Source organism: Lepidothrix coronata, unplaced genomic scaffold (assembly GCF_001604755.1).
Source record: "Lepidothrix coronata isolate B3197 unplaced genomic scaffold, Lepidothrix_coronata-1.0 Scaffold60, whole genome shotgun sequence".
Taxonomy (NCBI): domain Eukaryota; kingdom Metazoa; phylum Chordata; class Aves; order Passeriformes; family Pipridae; genus Lepidothrix; species Lepidothrix coronata.
The window spans coordinates 4692427-4710426 of NW_016690240.1; the positions used below are offsets into that span (position 1 = coordinate 4692427).

General features: G+C 40.2%; 1 protein-coding gene across 1 annotated transcript in view; it reads right to left on the reverse strand.

Annotated features, from left to right (window-relative positions):
• NAXD (NAD(P)HX dehydratase) overlaps positions 1 to 18000 on the reverse strand; it is a 49753-nt gene that overhangs the window by 7167 nt on the left and 24586 nt on the right. The window contains exons 6-8 of the mRNA XM_017817301.1: positions 6486 to 6536; positions 6300 to 6404; positions 5822 to 5942 (exon numbers count right to left, since the gene is read on the reverse strand). Coding sequence (XP_017672790.1) covers positions 5822 to 5942; positions 6300 to 6404; positions 6486 to 6536 — 277 coding nt within the window. The remainder of the gene's footprint in view (positions 1 to 5821; positions 5943 to 6299; positions 6405 to 6485; positions 6537 to 18000) is intronic.

The window sequence follows — 18000 nt, forward strand, 5'->3', positions numbered from 1 at the left end:
CAGGAGGATGAAGCAATTTTTGGTCCATTGCTCAGTGAGGCTGCAGCACATTCAACTAGGGACGGACATGTACATCAGAAAACCTAGAAAACATGGTTCTTGGAACAGCTGAGGAGACCAAGATGACTGGACACAGGACAAAAAGGAAACTCCAAAGACTAAAATCACCACAATCATCACGTGTCGATTTTGAAAGGCAACAACCAAGGCCATTTCAGGTCAAGTAGTCAGACACCAGTCCGATCCAAATAATGGAGAGTTTCAGCTATAATTCAACTGACAGACCGTAAGAGAGAGAAACACAAAATTAATGTTGGTCAAGGTGGCTTGGGTGTTGGGACAGGGTGTCTTGTTTTGTTTTCTAATAGGTCTGGGCAACCAAATCTGATGTCATTATTTCTCAGGGTGATGAATCAAAAAAACCCACCTCAGTATAAGTAACAGTCAGTTTTTTAATGAAAACTTTTTTATGCTAAGTAACTTTGCAGAAAAAAAAAATACCCAGCTCCCCAGCACTTATCCATGCAACGCACACATACTATCATAAGAAAAGGCTAGATGAAATAAAAATGTCATGAGTGAAGAAACGCCTCCATGAAGTATGGCAAGGAGATCTGCTAGAGTCAGAACAACCACAGTTCTATTCAATAGTTTCAACGCAGTCCCAGTGAGTTAATAGCACATAAATACTGCCAGAGCTTTAGGCAGCAAATACAACACAATATCCCTCACATATAGTCACATGGATTTCTTGTGTACTTAATTCCATGGAAATAATTTGTAATGAAATATGAATGCAAGAGAAACAAAAAATGGCAGGCTGTCATACTGACAGAATATTGGAAAGTAGAAATTCAAGAGTTTTAGGCTCCAAACAATTCAAAACTCTGCCCCAGACCTGGGCAACTATGGCCAAGTCATTTAGTAGCTCTATGTTTAATGTATTTCAGGCCATAAAATAAGATATCATCACTCCCTTTTCAGCACTCCTTGAAGATATGATACGCGTTAGAATTTGGGAAAGCATTCAGACCACAATGTCACACTTAACTGTACCACTGCCAAATTTTAAGCTGAAAGAACTCCCAGCCCAAAATCTGCTGGCAGATCAAAGTCCAGAAGAATGACCTATTTATGGGTATTGTATGCTTAACTTAAAAAAAAACCAAACCAAACCAAAAACCAGCAGTCTGTTATGTAACTGAAAATAGCTGTCCTCTCTTTGAAGGAAAAAAATCAGAATGTAGCAGTTTCGCTGAGCTCAAACACTGCAAGTTAACTGGGAAGCACAAATTTTGTGCTGTACACAGGCAGCACCATTTACAATGCCAGCTCCTAGATACATCACACTCAGAAAACAAAAGTAGAATAAAAAGTCATGTATGTCTGCTTGTTCCTGATTCACCATGTTCACACAGTAGTGAAAAAAACCATCCCAGAGATTAATTTCTTTTACATTTGTATTTAGAACACAACATGTGAAATATGAGATAGCTAGTTACAGCTAAACACGTAGTACTGATGATGGTAAAGAAGGCTAAAGAACCTGTGAAACATCACATTTACTGGGACTGCAGACTGAAAGACAGCCCAGAGATTAAAATTTAACTCCTGAATCTCAGACATCCTGAACAATTCTTTGCACTTGCTTTCCTCTTAGAGAGAAGGAGTTTCACGCTCACCCTAATGTGCTCAGGAATCCATGTATGAAACATGCAGCCATTCTGACTTCTGCTACGACCCAACTGGATTAATCAGCTAACATGAGCCACCCTACGCAACAAACGCATTCTAGTTTAATTAAAAGGCTTAAGATTTCAATTTTCTATGCAAAATAATGTAGCTATCAAGGATCATTTTGCTCCATCAAATGCAAGATTCTGATTTAGACTATTTATGAGATTTTGAGTAAAATCCCAATATACATCTCTGACCTGACATATACTTACACTAGTAAGAAATTTATCTTTTTCCTTTTGCAAGTTACTTCACAAAAGCAGATAGCTGGAGATTGTGGAGTCCCAGAAACATGTCCCAGAGTGCATACAGACAGGGAAACCAAGTTTAATGACTTTGGCTGGAAAAATAACTCAACTGATGTGGAAAATGTAAGTTGGCTTTTATATAAAGGGTGCTTATACTTTTATATTCCCTAATCACATTTTTAAAACTTAGGTAAGTCCTTGAATGCGAGATACCAGGCAATGTAAGTTAAAAGAAAATGACCCAAATTTTATATTAGTTTTCTTGGACAGGCACAGGAGCCAGGGGATAATCATGATGACAGGTGAGCAGTGCCAGGGAGATGGCAGGGTGGGCTGCATGGGCAGTAGAGTGCACAGTGGCACAATGGACAGGAATTGTGACCTCCCTGTTTTGCTCACTCTGCAGAAGCAGGACTGGAGATGAAGGTGCTGCCTCTTAGTTAAAAATTCAGGCAAGATTTGCTCAGCAGCTGTGAGTGAGCCCCAGAGTGACAAGCACTGAATAGCTTCCTTTACGGCTGTATAGGGAGATGAATGTCAGAAATTAGAAGTACTGCTTGAGGAGTTAGGGCAAGAGTTGGCTTTTTACCCCACAGTCAGTAATCAGTATAACCTCTTGCGTGCTTCTTTGCTTCTCTTGACCATAGTCACAGCTGGGCAACTGGAGAGAAACTGTATTTGGCTATTGACTTCAGGTAAAAATAGTCACAGGCAGTAGCAGGATGGTTACCCATAAAGCCTGCCTCTTGGAAGGAAAGAGGGCTAAACAAAGGTGCTGGGGAAAATACAGAGGAACTCATTATAATGTTTAAAAATCAAAATCCAAATCCTCTACTTCAAGGACCTAACCAAATTTTAAACATGTTAGGAACTAAGACTGGTATAACCACACTTTATTATTGACCAGTTCTCCAAAGAATAATAAAATAATAACCTTAGAGAGCTGTGCCATAGCGAATAAAAGCTGACTTACCTTTTACCCACAGGCTGAGTACTCATTCCTACCCTGGTCAGTGATGGCACTGATATCACCTACCAAGAGCATGGTGAAGCTCATCTTTGTAGAGCAGGGAATCAACAACTGTAGACCAAGCTATAATGTGAAATTGCAAAAGGAAAGAGAAAAAGAGTATATAAAACTTAATTTAAAATCTTTGTTGATTACGTTTACAGGGCAGTTGGCAGCTCATGACTGAAATGAAGACAAATTATAGAAAAACCTCCTTTATAGTGGAGGACTACTACTACTTTCACAGAGGCTATGTATGTGATTCGGTACTGACTTTGAGGTCGTAAGGAACCACCTGTACCAGCTAATCTGATCTGCAAAAACAAACCTCAAAGGTGTCCAGACACTTCACAGTATGGCAATCTGCCAAAGTCCCTGGCATGTTACTGTAGTAGCTAATAAAATCTGCCTTTGAATTCATTAAGCCTCAGCTCCCAAACAGAATTTATTGAGCCTCTCTGCTTAGATTTCGAAGCTATTTGCTGATAGTAATCCTTCACCAACACCTGTACTTCCAGCTTATACCAAATCACCTGGTAACCCTTTTTGTCTTCAGCTAACAGAAATAAGTTGTCTACTGAATTTCCTACAGACTCATGAACAAAAGTACTGTGAAAATAACCACCACAATCACTCCATCCTACAAGGTATTCACCAAGCCAATCTTCCCTACTGCAAAATTTGGCACCCTCAAAAAGCCTTCCTTCCAGAATAGCCAAGCACAAAACACTAAAGTTACATAGTAAAGTTTGCAATTTCTCAAATTCTGGTTTTCCTGGAGAGCATTGAGACTCACTTTTCCCCCCTTACTCCCTTTTTTTTTTTACCCAGAAAGCATGCATGTAGTGTATTCCTAAAGGAGAAAGTTAAAAAGTGATATATGAAAACTAAAGTGTCAGTATGCTAAGCACAGGAGCTCAAGCAGAAAATGCCTGAAAATAGGCACGCCTTAATCACTACAAAGGGATGATGACATGATAAATAAAGAGGAGTACACAGATCTTTTCATAATGTTTGTGCTCAGAGGACATTGGCCTGATCCAATCATCTGGATTTCCCTCACACAGGAATCAAGATGCATGTTGTCTTAGCTGAAAAAAATGACATCAAATCATAAGAAGAGACAGATGAAAAAAGTTAAGACCAAAAAACCTGGGAGAGAGTTGAAGGTCAGTGACAACATATTCCATGTTGTGGCACAGAGCACACAGTAGAATCTCCTTTCTTAATGTAATTTTGCATTTGAGAAGCTTTAAAAAAAATGACTGACAGACCAGACCCAAAGAACATTCTTGTTAAAAGGAAGCTGAAGTCTATAATTCCTGAAGAATTCTCAGGAACCTTCTTGCAAGTCATGCAAACTCTAAAAACAGTTTTTGTAGCAGACATTCTAACCTGCATTAAACCTGATAATTGCTTTCTTACAGCTCAGTAATGCTGCCTGTAATGTCTATAATTCAGGAGACAAAGCATCAGTGACGGAAACAAGGTAAGAACAAGAAAGCAGCCTATAGCTGGACATCAATCAACAGCTATAAAGGCACAGAACTGGTTTTATTTCAAATCAAAAGCCACTTCACTAATAGAAAAAAATATCAGAACACAACAGAGACAAAAATCAAGGTGGGGTAAAAAAATAAAGCCAATGAAAAACCCCCAAACCACACAAGACATACATCAAACTTGTGCCACATGTGAATATTCAAAATTGAAACTGTAAAGAGTTTCAGTTGTTTCCTGTTTCTTTGAATCCTGCATGATAAGAGACATTAGAGACAGCGACCTTTCTCTCCAGAAATGGGGGGGCAGGGGGAGTACACTTATTTCAAGAATAACAGCTCAAAAGGGGAGCAGACATATACTAGGCAATGTGTTCAATCTAAAGCGCTCACTGGTTTTCTCAACATTCATAAGAAAGCAACATTCCTGTATAAAAAGACATTGTTGACATAAAAGCAGAAAAAGAAGACAACTACAGCACTCTAAAGCTCTCTAGCTGGCATAAACTGGAGTCAACACATTTATCCTCTGGCGGTGTTCACCTTCCCTTAAGCCTGGCCAGACCATCCAAGGCTACAAATCAAGGTTGCCATGGGTGCAAATATGACAGCAGACTTCCTGTGGGGCAACTTGGAAGGACCTAAGTCCTTTACCACATGGGTGTAACTACATTGCTTCCAGGTACCAGTTGTTTCACAGTCTGCTACAGTATCTGCACTAATGGGGTATGTGGAAGGTGGCTCTGCACAAACCAGTTGTCACTTTACATCTGTTTTTCTGTTACAAAATACTCCCATGGCTCCCAATAATGAAAAATTGACTGTATATACAAAACAGTTCTGAAGCAGCATAAACATTTATCAGAGATTAGCATTTAAGTAATTAGAAGCAGAGCTGCTGCTTGTTATGTATTTGAAATAAGACCATGCAGTCAAAATGTGATGAAGGTACTTGTGAATTAATTTTATACTGATAACAGTAAATGATCAGCATAAAAAGCATCAGACAGGCAGCTAATTTTATTAAGTATACTTTAACCATATTAGTAAGCGACAAATTTCTCAATACCTGTGTAATGTAAAACATAAGTTACAATCATTTAAATGAGGAATAAAATCAGCAACTTTTTTCAGTAAATGAGTTAAATTGCACTCTTAAAATATCAATTTACACAAATCATCTAAAGGTGATCTGCAAAGGCAGCCATCCCTCCATTTCAATCTTCAGAGGAATACAACCAATTGCTATATAGTCCAACCACTGGACTGCGACTGAAAGCGAACAAAATGAAACAATCACATTACTCAAAGCAAAAGGCTTCACTTACCTTTCTCTCCATCTGAAATAAGATCTCTTTCTCCCTTTTGAACAACTGTCAGGTTCCCCATGGCTTGGCTGAGTCTTAATACACATCCATGATGATCACTACTGTCTACGGGGTCTCTAAGCTACAACACAAGAATTCCATACACAGTACATATTTTGCTACTAGAACAACACATTCTAACACACTCTACTTCAGCATATGCATGGGGGGAAAAAGAAAGGCAGCATCATCAGTCTTTCCAAGTATTTTTTCTTATACCCATTGCAATGCTAAAAGTTGCATGAGAATGGGTCTTCTTTAAAAAAAGGGCTCTGTTTAAGAATATGCATTGTTGTGGCAATTATCCCATGGCATAAAAACCCAGAGAGTGCTTCCCCCACATATAAGAAACAGCACATAATATTTGAGCCAGCAGTAAGTTATTTATTTTTAAGGACTAAAAGATTAAACTTAAATATCAAAAAGGAAAACAGCTCACCATGGCTTCATACAGCCTACTGAACTCCATATAGTTTGGAGTAAGAATAGCTCGCTGGTAGCCTTGAATAAGAGAAGGTTGCTGGGAAATGAGCCACAGTCCATCCTGCAAAGCACAGTAAGAAGAACATTTACTGAACAGATTCTTAAATGTCACACCACTGACTGAAATCAGGAAAATACTTACTGCATCAATAATGATAGGAATTCCTTTCACTTTCGATTTCTCTATAATACCCTGCAAAAAATGCAGATAATTTTAAGATGCTTGCTAATTTAAATCTCATAAGATCCAAACCAAATTCATACAATAAATCTGACCATATAAGTTGTTCTTACAAACTGACAGAAAAAAATATTCTGCAAACTAATATAAGACATTTTCATATCAGCTAGTAATTTTACAGTCATGGTGTTCTCTCCCTGGTTCAAGTATAAGTGTCCACAGAGTTGATTTGTATTGGGTTTGAGGGGCAAGGTTTTGGGGGCCACAGGGGTGGCTTCTCTTGAGAAGCTGCCAGAAGATTCCCCCATGTCTGACAGAGCCAATGCCAGCTGGCTCCAAGACAGACCTGCCACTGGCCAAGGCAGAGCCTGTCAGTGACAGGGGATAACATATTTAAAATGAGGAAAAAGTTACTGTGCTGAAGCAATTGCAGCCACAGAAGAGAGAGTGAGAGTATGTGAGAGCTACAGCCCTCTAGACACCCAGGTCAGTGAAGAAGGAGTGGAAGGAGGTGCTCCAGGCTCTGAAGCAGAGCCTGCAGCCTGTGGTGTAGACTGTGGTGAGGCACCTGTGCCCCTGCAGCTCATGGAAGTCCATGGTGGAGCAGAGATCCACCTGCAGCCCATGGAGGACCCCACACCTGGGCAGGTGGACGCCCAAAGGAAGCTGTCACCTCATGGGAAGCCCACACTGGAGCAGGCTCCTGGCAGGACCTGTGGCCCCATGCAGAGAGCAGCCCACACTGGAGTAGTGTGTTCCTGAAGGACTGCACTCCATGGGAAGGACCTATGCTGGAGCAGTTTGTGAAGAACTGCAGTCCATGGGAAGTCTGCTGGATAAGTTCATGGAGGACTGTCTCCCGTGGGAGGGACCACATGCTGGAGCAGAGGAAGAGTGTGGAATCCTCACCCTGAGCAGGAAGGAGCAGCAGAGACAACACGTGATGAACTGACTGCAGCCTCCATTCCCTACCCCCCTGTACCACTGAGAGGGGGGAGGAAGAGAATTTTTGAGTTAAGCTAAGTTTGGGAAGAAGGGAGGGGTGGAGGTAAGGTGTTTTTACCATTTGGTTTTATTTCTTGTTATCCTACTCTGACTTAATTTGTAATAAAATTCAATTAACTTCCCCAAGCTGAGTCTGGTTCGCCCTTGATGGTGATCTCTTCTGTCCTTATCTCGACCCACCAGCCTTCTGTTATATATTCTTCTGCCTGTCCAGCTGAGGAGGGGAGTGATAAAGAAGCTTTGGTGGGCACCTGGCATTCAGACAGGATTAACTCACCACAATATGCAAACAAGCAAGCAATCTCACTCACCCTCCCTGCTGTAGGAGGCATGTAATGCCAATGTAAGTCACACATAGTAAACATACACCTCCAATTAAAAAACAAAAAAAAAAGAAAAATCCCAGTGAGTACTGCCATGACAGAAATCTACCAGTAACTGTAATAGTAACTTCAGTTGCTTTTCGGATGACAGCTCCATTGCAGTATTTGAGTTAACGTACAAACAAATATCCAAGAAAAGCAGGGCGTATTACGCCATTTCACACCTGGTCCTGGAGGTTTTATGCTTTGAAAGCAAAACCAAGGTGGCCAAGACAACCATTTGTAAAAGTGTTTTCTTCAGCAAGCAGTATCTCCTAGTAGACTGTCTGCCCCTCTGTCTTCTAATCCAGCAGCAGCAACTGTTCCACAAGCTTTTTAATGAGCAATGGCCAACAGTCAAGTTTTTTCAGTGTTGGCCATTACCAACTCGTCTTTGAAGCTGGAGGGTTTATCTTTTTCCTGTATAAGATAATAGAGGATGGTCTCCATCCAAAAGTTTAATTATTTTTGAATATTATTAAGCTCTTCAGATTAGCTATCATATGGCACACTGAGCTTCACAGGTTAGCAAGACATGATGTAAGGAATAAGGAAGCAGTCTTTAATTAATGTTCAGGGTATTGAACATTAATTAAATATCTGTTCTTGTATTGTGGTAAAAATAAACACTGCCCACCTTGCTTCCTGTAAATAATTAATTATTAAATATGACATATACATATCCTCACAAACTTATTACTACCTCATTCTGATTTTTCCAATACCAGTAGAAATACGTCCCCCCTGAAATAAGGCTGTGGATCCAACAACCAGGTTTATGTTTTGCTGTTTGTATTTTCCTTGTATAAATGAATGCTATACATCCAACAGCCCAATTATTTTTGAACCATACTAAGCTCTTCTGATTAGATATCATATGGCACTGAGACCCAGAGCTCAAGAAGATCATCCTCCCACAATTTTTGAAGATACAAATACCATTTACTGCAACCTTGTTTTCCAACTAGTTATAATCAGAATATTTTTGTACATTAGCAACTTTACCGAACTCCTTCAGTACACTTAAAATGATTACTGCTCCACTGCCCACTAATACGAATCACCAGTTTATTTTAGTATGTCAATGTTAGTAAGCCAGTCTTTCACAATACTTCATCTTCTAAAACTAAAAAAGATTTCCCCAACAGATTCTGTAAGGAAGTATGAAGGAATATACTCAATCTTAGAAGTCCTTATCCTTCCAAACTACTCTCTTAAAAGCATTATGAGCAATCTACAGAATTAATTTTGCCAAAGTTCTGTTCCCAAAGCAGTTACAGTTTGGGAGTTGCTATTATTTTTTGGCCCCTTTTCACGTTTCCGCATAACTGTCATCTTGACTACTGCTTAGAATTTCTCTCTCCCTGTCTTTCTTTCTCTCTCACACACAACAGACTAAATAAAGAATCCTGAAGATCCATTGTCTAACAAAAAAATGTATGTATAAGATATAAAAAAGTGGTAGTTAGAAAGCATGACAATATATGTACAGGTAAATAGCATCTGGAAGACAGATCACTGGTACACTCCAAAGAAATAACACATTTTTTCCTAATAATGTTTTGAGTTCCTACCTCTCTAGCACATCCTCCTCAATCCTGAAAGATTTGACCTCTACTCTGAAATTTCACCTTGCTAAGTAAAATCTACTGGCCAAGCAACTTTTATTTTGTAGCAAGTCTCTGAGGTATCAGTTTCTAATCTAACATACTGAATGAACTTTGCTTTTTCTTTCTCTCCTTTATCTATCAGGAGACACAAAGTCCTTTGTCTTATTTAGAAAGCTCATTTTTGATCAAAAAATCCCCAAACAATACAAAAACCTACCAAAACCAAAACCCTACCCCAATCATTTTCCTTTCCTCTTCATTCCTTAAACCTAGACAGAAACTGCTTGGAGACAGACGAGGAACCTCCTAGAGGAAGTTCTATGGATGGAAGAGGTAGTTTGGAAACCATAACAAAACAGTAACAAAGATAAGGGAACCCCCATAAGACAGCCACATGTTTGAAGGACACAACATTCATGGGACAATCTCTGTTTCCTATTGATTGTGGACATGACCCATCTCAACTGCTGCTATTTAAAAAGGTCAAATGGCTCACCACTGGAGAGCAGCTCATCCCATGGAGCTTAGACTTAGACTGGGATGAATGGCCAACACACATACATGTCTCTCCTCACCTATCACAGAAGGTACAGAAACACTTTACTTTTTTATTTTTAGACACCAAGAATTAAGAGAGATGAGGCCTACTTTTAAACATTCTATTACTGCAGATACTGTATTAAAAAAAATGCTTGCATTAAGAGGAGTTTTCAGCAACAATGGCAACATCTACTATGCAGAATATTTTTGTTCCTGGAAGTAAAAATCCATTTTGAGCTGAATTTGTACCATGATATTTGGCATGGAGTGTTCTGGTTAATGCTTGTGTTAACTACACAGTTAATACAGCTCAGACTAACTCTACTTTCACATCACAGCCTATTTAACAGTTTTTGATAGAATTCTACATATAAGCAAAAACCATCTGTTCAGTTTTACCCAATGTGACAATTATTTATATGGGAAAGGATTTAGAAGAGAACATTACCCATTAAAAATACTAAGAAATGTTACTAAGACAAAAGCTGAAATCCAAACACCAATGACAAGTGAACAGCAAAACATACAGATATCAATGATAAACCCAAGACATCACCCCTTCCCTTCAAACAGCATTTTGAATACTAAGATTTTGAAGATTCTAGCTCCAAGATATCCCAGTGGACAATCTTTCTATGGACAGAATGTATTCTACTACAACAGTGGTGGTTCAGCTTGGTGTAGACCAAAGCAGGTTTATTTTATTCCTAATTGCTCAAGTACATCCAAAAATGAAGGATTGGACTCACAGGGCAACCTTGGCATTAGTCACAAAGCAGAGACAACAATGAGGAGGAGGAAAAGGATGATACATGGTTGTCATCCAATCTTATGACCTACAGCCACACTGGTTAGCTAAGATATCAAAGACTGAAATTTGAATCCTTCCACTGCAATTCACAGCCAGGCCCAAAATTCAGTCTCCTACCTTTCATACAGAGTCCTAATAATGGGGGTTTGGGCAACCTCATTCTAGATATATTCTGCTTTGTATGAGTTGCCTAAATACTTGGTAGCTCTCTGAAACAGTGATTCTACATCTGCATGAGAAAAGGGAAAGAGGCATCACTCCACTCTTACTAAAATCAGTGATGACAAACTGCATTAGAAGGCTGCAGGACTCATGCTAGAACAAATCTGTAAGAGGAGCTTCCTCTCCTAATAACTGAAGGTCAAATTTGAAGCTTCTATCCTCGTTAAACCCAAGAGGAAATTACCTGGGATTCACATATTTCATCTCATGAAGATGCTGTATGGGACAACCTCTCACACAGTTATCATTGTTACCAGCACCAAATACTTGACATTTAGGAATGCCCAAAATAGTATTTCAGTGATGGCAGTTTTTGGTGGAGGCAGTTGAGGGGAGGAAAGCCAGAAAAAGTAAAATTAACTTGAATCTACTCCCACTTTACTGTTGACATATACAATTTCCTGAAAAATTCTGTTCTTTGACTGGTTATCCAGGAGTTGGATGCAAGCAACATACTCAGTAAGAACTCAAAAAAAGAAGTTTGTTACAGTAAAAGCCACTGGTCTATCCCCCCAAAAACATGACACACAAAACCCCCAAAACACTGACACCTGAACGATACACAAAGGTGAAATTATTCAGGCTGGAAAGGACTGCAGGAGACAGAAGCTGGAAGGCACAAATGGACAGGTTACTGCTGAAAGAGAGCACAGTAATGCAGAAAAGCATGATATGATTTAAGCATTTGATAGCCTGCAGCTGTGCTATGAAACACAAGATTCACCTACACTGTACTAACATGGACATCCAGGACTCCTGCACAGTTCCACAATTATTATGGAAAAATGGGGCTGAGATGAGCCAATGTGAGACACTGGTTGCAAAAAACAGCTAGAGGAGGAATGGAGAAGAACATGTGAGGGAGGAATAAATTCCTGTGGAACTCTTAAGTACAACCAAAGGATGTCTTATCAGTCATAGAAGTCTTCATAGAGCAGCCATCCCAAAGAACCAGGAGCAGAGAGCAGGTGGTGCACTCACAGCAAGTACCCACAGCCTCTTGGAAAGAAACTCTGCAGTCAGTCTGGACTTCTCCACCCAAGTCCATGGGCCAGCAATAACACACATCATATTTACTCTGCCCACATGTAACAGCATGCAACCTGGTTCTTCACAGCTCCATGGAAAAGACAATTCCATAGTTTTGCCCACACCTGACTTGGATATACTTTTCAGCCTTTTTAATTAGATGTGGATTAGCAGCAGAATGCCTGCAATGACTTTTAATATATTAGTAGTTTTATCACTACTTGAATTTTTCCTGATGAACTGATTCAGCTACACAAAACTTTGGCATTTGGTGTTCGAAAAGGGAAGAATCAGGAAATTAGAGCCACTCATTTTAATAAAAGATTGAATTTTAATTAAATTAACAGAAAACTGCAATAGTAGCACATATAAAACAACACCTATACCACAACAGTAATTAATTTTCACATTGTCATCCTTCTACCTTGCAAAGGAAAGATCACTTTACTGATGTCAGCAATGAACACTGCATTTCCTCAGTCCCTTCAAGAGTCATGTCTTGGCCTACCCCTGGCAAAATTCTTACTCATGTTCTCAAAAAGAAGTTTAAGCTTTAACATGCTATAATAATAGAGAGCATTAGCCATGATGACATCCAAACCCTTTAGGAAGTAGTATAACCTTGCCATCAGCCCACTGAAAGTGCGCTCCACTGCAACTTGCAAATGCCAAGTATGTAATTACACACTCTGGTTTGGTAGAGACATGCAAATGTGCATAACCTGTCACTGGCTACATCTCATACAACCTTAAAAAATCAAAAAGGAATGGCAGCCCCTTTTACAAAGAACTCTCTGTTGAAAGCTAGGATCAGAAACTGCTGTTGAAATGCCACCTATAATTGCTTATATTTTCTGCATGGATGCCGCTCTCATCCAGCAATCCCGGATCCATGGTTTTGTCTGGAACAGAGAGATAAAAGACACAGACAACATTTCCTGTAAATGCTGCAGCTGGAAGCATTTCTGCACATCCTCTTCCCCCAGGTGACCGGGAGGAACAAATAAGTTCCACCCCAACACACTGCAAATCAATTCCTACAAAATTCCTAGGGCACTGAAAGCCCTAGGAAGCACTTCTGCCTTGCTTGCCTCAAGTCTGGATAAATGCAGAGTTAGCAGGGACTCAGCTGCAATAGAGGTCAGGATGCAGCTCTGTGGCAGAGACGCTGGGAAAATGGGCTTGGCAAGCAGAAGTTTGTAATCTTGCACAGCTAGAGGTAGGCAAATATTCCAAGCTCAGGCTGTGCTCAAGGCTTCAGTCAGGGTTGGCAGGAGGGGAGAAGCTTCCCTAAATATATTCTGTTTGGAGCAAGACATTTAAAAAACATTCAGAATGGAGTTCTACTGTTTGAGATTCTTCAAATTAGAGACATATTTTCAGTAACTGGCTTTGGGTTTTTTATTTACTTGCTGTTTTTACAAAAAAACCCATGCAGTTAACTCTTAAACTTGCTTTCATTAGTTCCTATAAACTGACCCAAGAATTCATCCTCCTAAAATTCAGTAAAGACAAACAAAACTTTCTCTGTGGACAAGATATATAAAAATCACCCTTAACTAGCCTAATTGCCCGAGTTTTACTTTATATATTTCTTATGCATAACTATCACTAGTTCATTAATCACTCCACTAAGCTCTCAAACCTCACACAAGGAATGACCATCACTCCTGAATGAAGAGGCTCATAAAAGAGATGAATATCCTTTCTCTGAAACAAATAGCTTCTTTATCTCATGGTTTATGCTCCATTCAATTTAAGTTGGTCTTTTTCTTTTAACTGTAGTACCTCATGCTAGGCCCTGTTCTCCAAAACAGATTTTCAGGTGCACAGCAAAATATTTAAGCCAGGCAGAGGGTAATAAGGAGTCTAAAGAGTACCCTGCTACATGATCAGGCTCATTAAGTGCTTTAGGAAACGCTGAAAGCTGTTGTTACAACTAACAAAGCTGAAGACACTGTAGCTGGCAGCTAATCAGAAGTGTTCTATTCTACATTTAAAAAAAAAAGATATAAAAATTATTCACTTGTAAATTCCCTCTTTGAATTCAAATTAGATCACTTGTCCTCAAAGGTGGAGGAAAACTGCAGCTAAGGTTTCTTAATATCAGCTTCAATCATATGCTAAATTCTTAAAGAAGTGACACAATCCAAGGAATGCCTGAACAAAAGGAACACAAGCAAACAAAGTAAAATCCTCTGAAATACTATCCTAGTTCTGCAAAACCCCAGCCCACTCCTTTTTGGCTTTGCTTCTCAAAATTATGGTCAACCAGACACCACTTAAGAAGCTACATTTATACACTTTCAGCCCTAAACACATTCAAATCCACTTTAAGCATTAATCAGAATAAATAACAGCAGCCATTTTTCTCACGTTTTGATCTACTGAATGTTTGCACTCACAATGCAAACTCTACAAGGCGTCCAATTTATACCTGATTACGTTAATGTTAGATTTGGCTTAAGATATTCATGGTCAGCTGTTGGCATTTTGTCTAAAAAAAATAAACATAAACTTAAAATGAACTCTGTCATTTATAACTGCAGATTTCTTTGTAGAGTTTGTAGCTGAATGATGCTCAGAAAGAGTTGAAAAGGTATACCATTCAGTGTTTTTCTTACAAATGCTTCTAAGTAACAAAATCACGTTAAAGAACAATATGAGCCTACACACAGAAAGCAAATAAACATCCCACTTCACTGTGAATGACTGTCATCAAGATCCATTACATATATTAGAAAATAAACTCTGTTTGCAAGCTGCATAAACCTGTATTTAAGGTCCTGTTAGCATATATTCAAACACTGTTTTTCTAATCAAGACATTTGTGAGGAAGCCAAAGAATACTAATAATTCTTAGAACAAGCAGCAATAGTTCTTGGCATAACCAAGAGGATCTCTCTGCTTTGAGAGGTGTTCCCAAGCTTTATCTGCACCAGTAACACTACCACAGAGAAAGAACTGCATCCTATCCCAGCAAGTGCCTCATCTTAGGTGAAGACACGCACAAATTCTGACTCTCATCAGGCCTTTCGAGAGCAGTGAAGCTTGGCTAGTAAGAGATTAGTTTTTCCCTGGATACTACTTGTGGTACATGCATCAATATCGGGGGTTGGGTGAAGGCTCAGAGGAATGCATTTTGCACACACATTCTCACAGCAAGTGCACACACATGCCCTCTGGGGTTTGCCTCTGCAGTACTGTCAGAGATTGAAATGGTTAATGGCTTAAACGTTGTTAAGATCACCAAAAGACTGCTCACCTAGCAAAGCCCACCCCTCCCTGAGTAGCCTACTTCGAAAAGACCTTCAGATAAGATAAGTGGGTGCCATTGTCCAACTATTGCAGGTGCAGAAGGGTGTGCATACCTGAAGCTACAAACTGGATTGCCAGATAAGGGAAGAGGCAAATCCTGTGAGATGGGATAATCCTTTTTAGCATGCCAAGGTCCTCCCTTACAAGATGACTCTGCTGTGAAGACCCCTCTGGGGGGCACTGAAGATTCCTGACACGTCCTGTGGGACATCATCCATTGTAAAACTCCCTACCCCCAGGGAAGGTACAAGGTGTTCCCACCTGAGCTCAAAGTGTATAATAACTCGTGAAATCTTTGAGTTGTGGGGGGTTTCCCCTAGCCCCAATGGTCAAGACCATTGCTTTAATCTACAGACATGAAAACTGCAACTGCCAAGTTTCATTGCTGGATCCAGCAGGTGGTGACTATATATATCTTTCCATTTTTATCCTTCTTTCTCTTCCTTTTCTTATACATTTCCTTAAGTGTTATTTTTATGCTTTAATATTGCTGTATTACTATAGATGATAACAACCAAAACAACTACAACTGTCTTCCTTTGAAACAAAACTGTTCTAAAATAAACCACACACACATATATATATATATTTACAAACACCGATGATTTAGTGTTGTTTCACTCTAATCCACCCCAAGGGATTTACTAACAAGAACCTGGGTTACCCTCCCCTTCTGGGGTGGGTCATAACAAGTACCACAGCCAAAAGACCCAATCTACCTCATCTCCTCCTAGCTGAGTGCTGAGAATAGGAAGTGCTACTTCAGTTCCCTAGGAACTGCTGAATTCCCACACTGAGAACCTCCAGAGGGTATAAACAGGGAAAGAAGCAAAAGCATGTGACACACACTGAAGAACGAAGTTTGGAAAATAATAATTCTGCTAATTTGAGTAGCCACGAGCAGTGATTCTAAAGAGTAATAAATCCTGTTCATATTTGGGCATGGTGGTGGGTACCACAGACAGTATGACTAATCTGTCAGCTGCAGCATTAGCCTGGGATGCTTCTCAGGTGTCTTAGTACAAATGGAGTGGGGGGCTGCTCAGATATCAAGTGGAAAATGTTCTTCAAGGTCCATAGTGGCAGATCTAGTTTTAACAGACAGCTATGACAAGTGGCCCTGTATTCTATAGTCCTCTTGATCTTGTAAAAAACTAGTGCAGATAGCGTAGGGAAGCACCTGGTCCCATTCTCACAATTTACTAAGGCTATGAAGTGTTGCCTAAATCCTGAAAACATGAGACTTGAAAGGGGGAAACTAATCCAACTAACCAAACACAGAAAGGCTGATGCCTCCATCAAGGTGGTACTAAGAATCCATCTATCTGACAATTTCAAATGGGTTCTCTCTGGCCACACTCGATGGAGGTGATCCCGTGACAACTGCCCAAAACTCTCTCACCATGTTAACTACAGACCAGACAACCTTTCAACACAACCTTACAAACCCACGTCCTGAGACCCTCACTGCCACTGTCCAAGCTCGCTCTGCCCCGGCAGATGAACCTCAGGATTAAAGGGTGGGCTCAGTTCAGCGCACGCTGTGTCTCACCTAAAAAATCCACTGCGCAGGCCCAAAGGGTTAATGACCTTTCCCAAATCTTCGCTCGTGAAGACTGGCCATACTCACAATGATGTCACTAGGGTCGGAAAATGAGATTTCTGAAATTTATATCCCAAGAGATAGGAGAGATCTTTAAGGGCAAATGACTGGCTGAGGGCAGTGTTGCAAGGCAAGGGGGGTGAGAGAAGAGAAACAGCAACAGCAGTAGGCACAAATGGCAGCTAGGCAGGGCCTCAGCCATAAGAAAAACCCAGGCTGGTATTCCTGACGTGTTCTGGGAGCTAAAACAAAGACTGAAAATTGAGTGAGAGGAACAAGCACATAGTTTGAGCAACCGGTCAATTTTATCGTGTAATCTGAATTACACAGAGCCATTCTTACTATTAATCATTACCTCTCTCACAGGAGGGAAGCAAGCATGCACTGCTGAAAACAGCAAGCTACCTTTGCTGCTGCAAAGCAAAACATAGCAAGTCTGAAGTACCAGAGTCCAGGATTCAGTGCTAGCACTTCAGGGAGAGAGAGAAGGAACCCGGTGACAGGCAAAGAAGATTCCAACATCAAAGACTTCTGTTAAGGAACAGAGCTCTTCATAAGGATGAGTGCTTCTCTCTACCTGATCCCAACAGTAACTGCTGTTCCACCAACAATCCCGTATCAGTCCATTTGACCATAAAGCCAGAAGAAACAGGGGAAAGGAGATGTCAAAAGGATGGAAACTGATAAAGAACACAGCTCAGCCTGTAACTGCCTAACTGCTAGGTGGCAGCAGAATGCAGAACATCCTTGAGCATTAGGCAGCATCTCTCCCACGAGGCTATGCAAGGAATATCGAAGTTTTCCAAAGTGCTTTCGGAAGCTGCACTCATCATCCTCCAGGAGAGGAACAGCTCTAGATGGTACAGGCAGAAATTTCCCTACTTCCAAGCCTCAGCTACAAGGAAAATCAGATCAGAGTAAGACAGAAGTGCAAACATCCCCAGTAGAGCTGAATGAAGAACATTATGATGGGTAG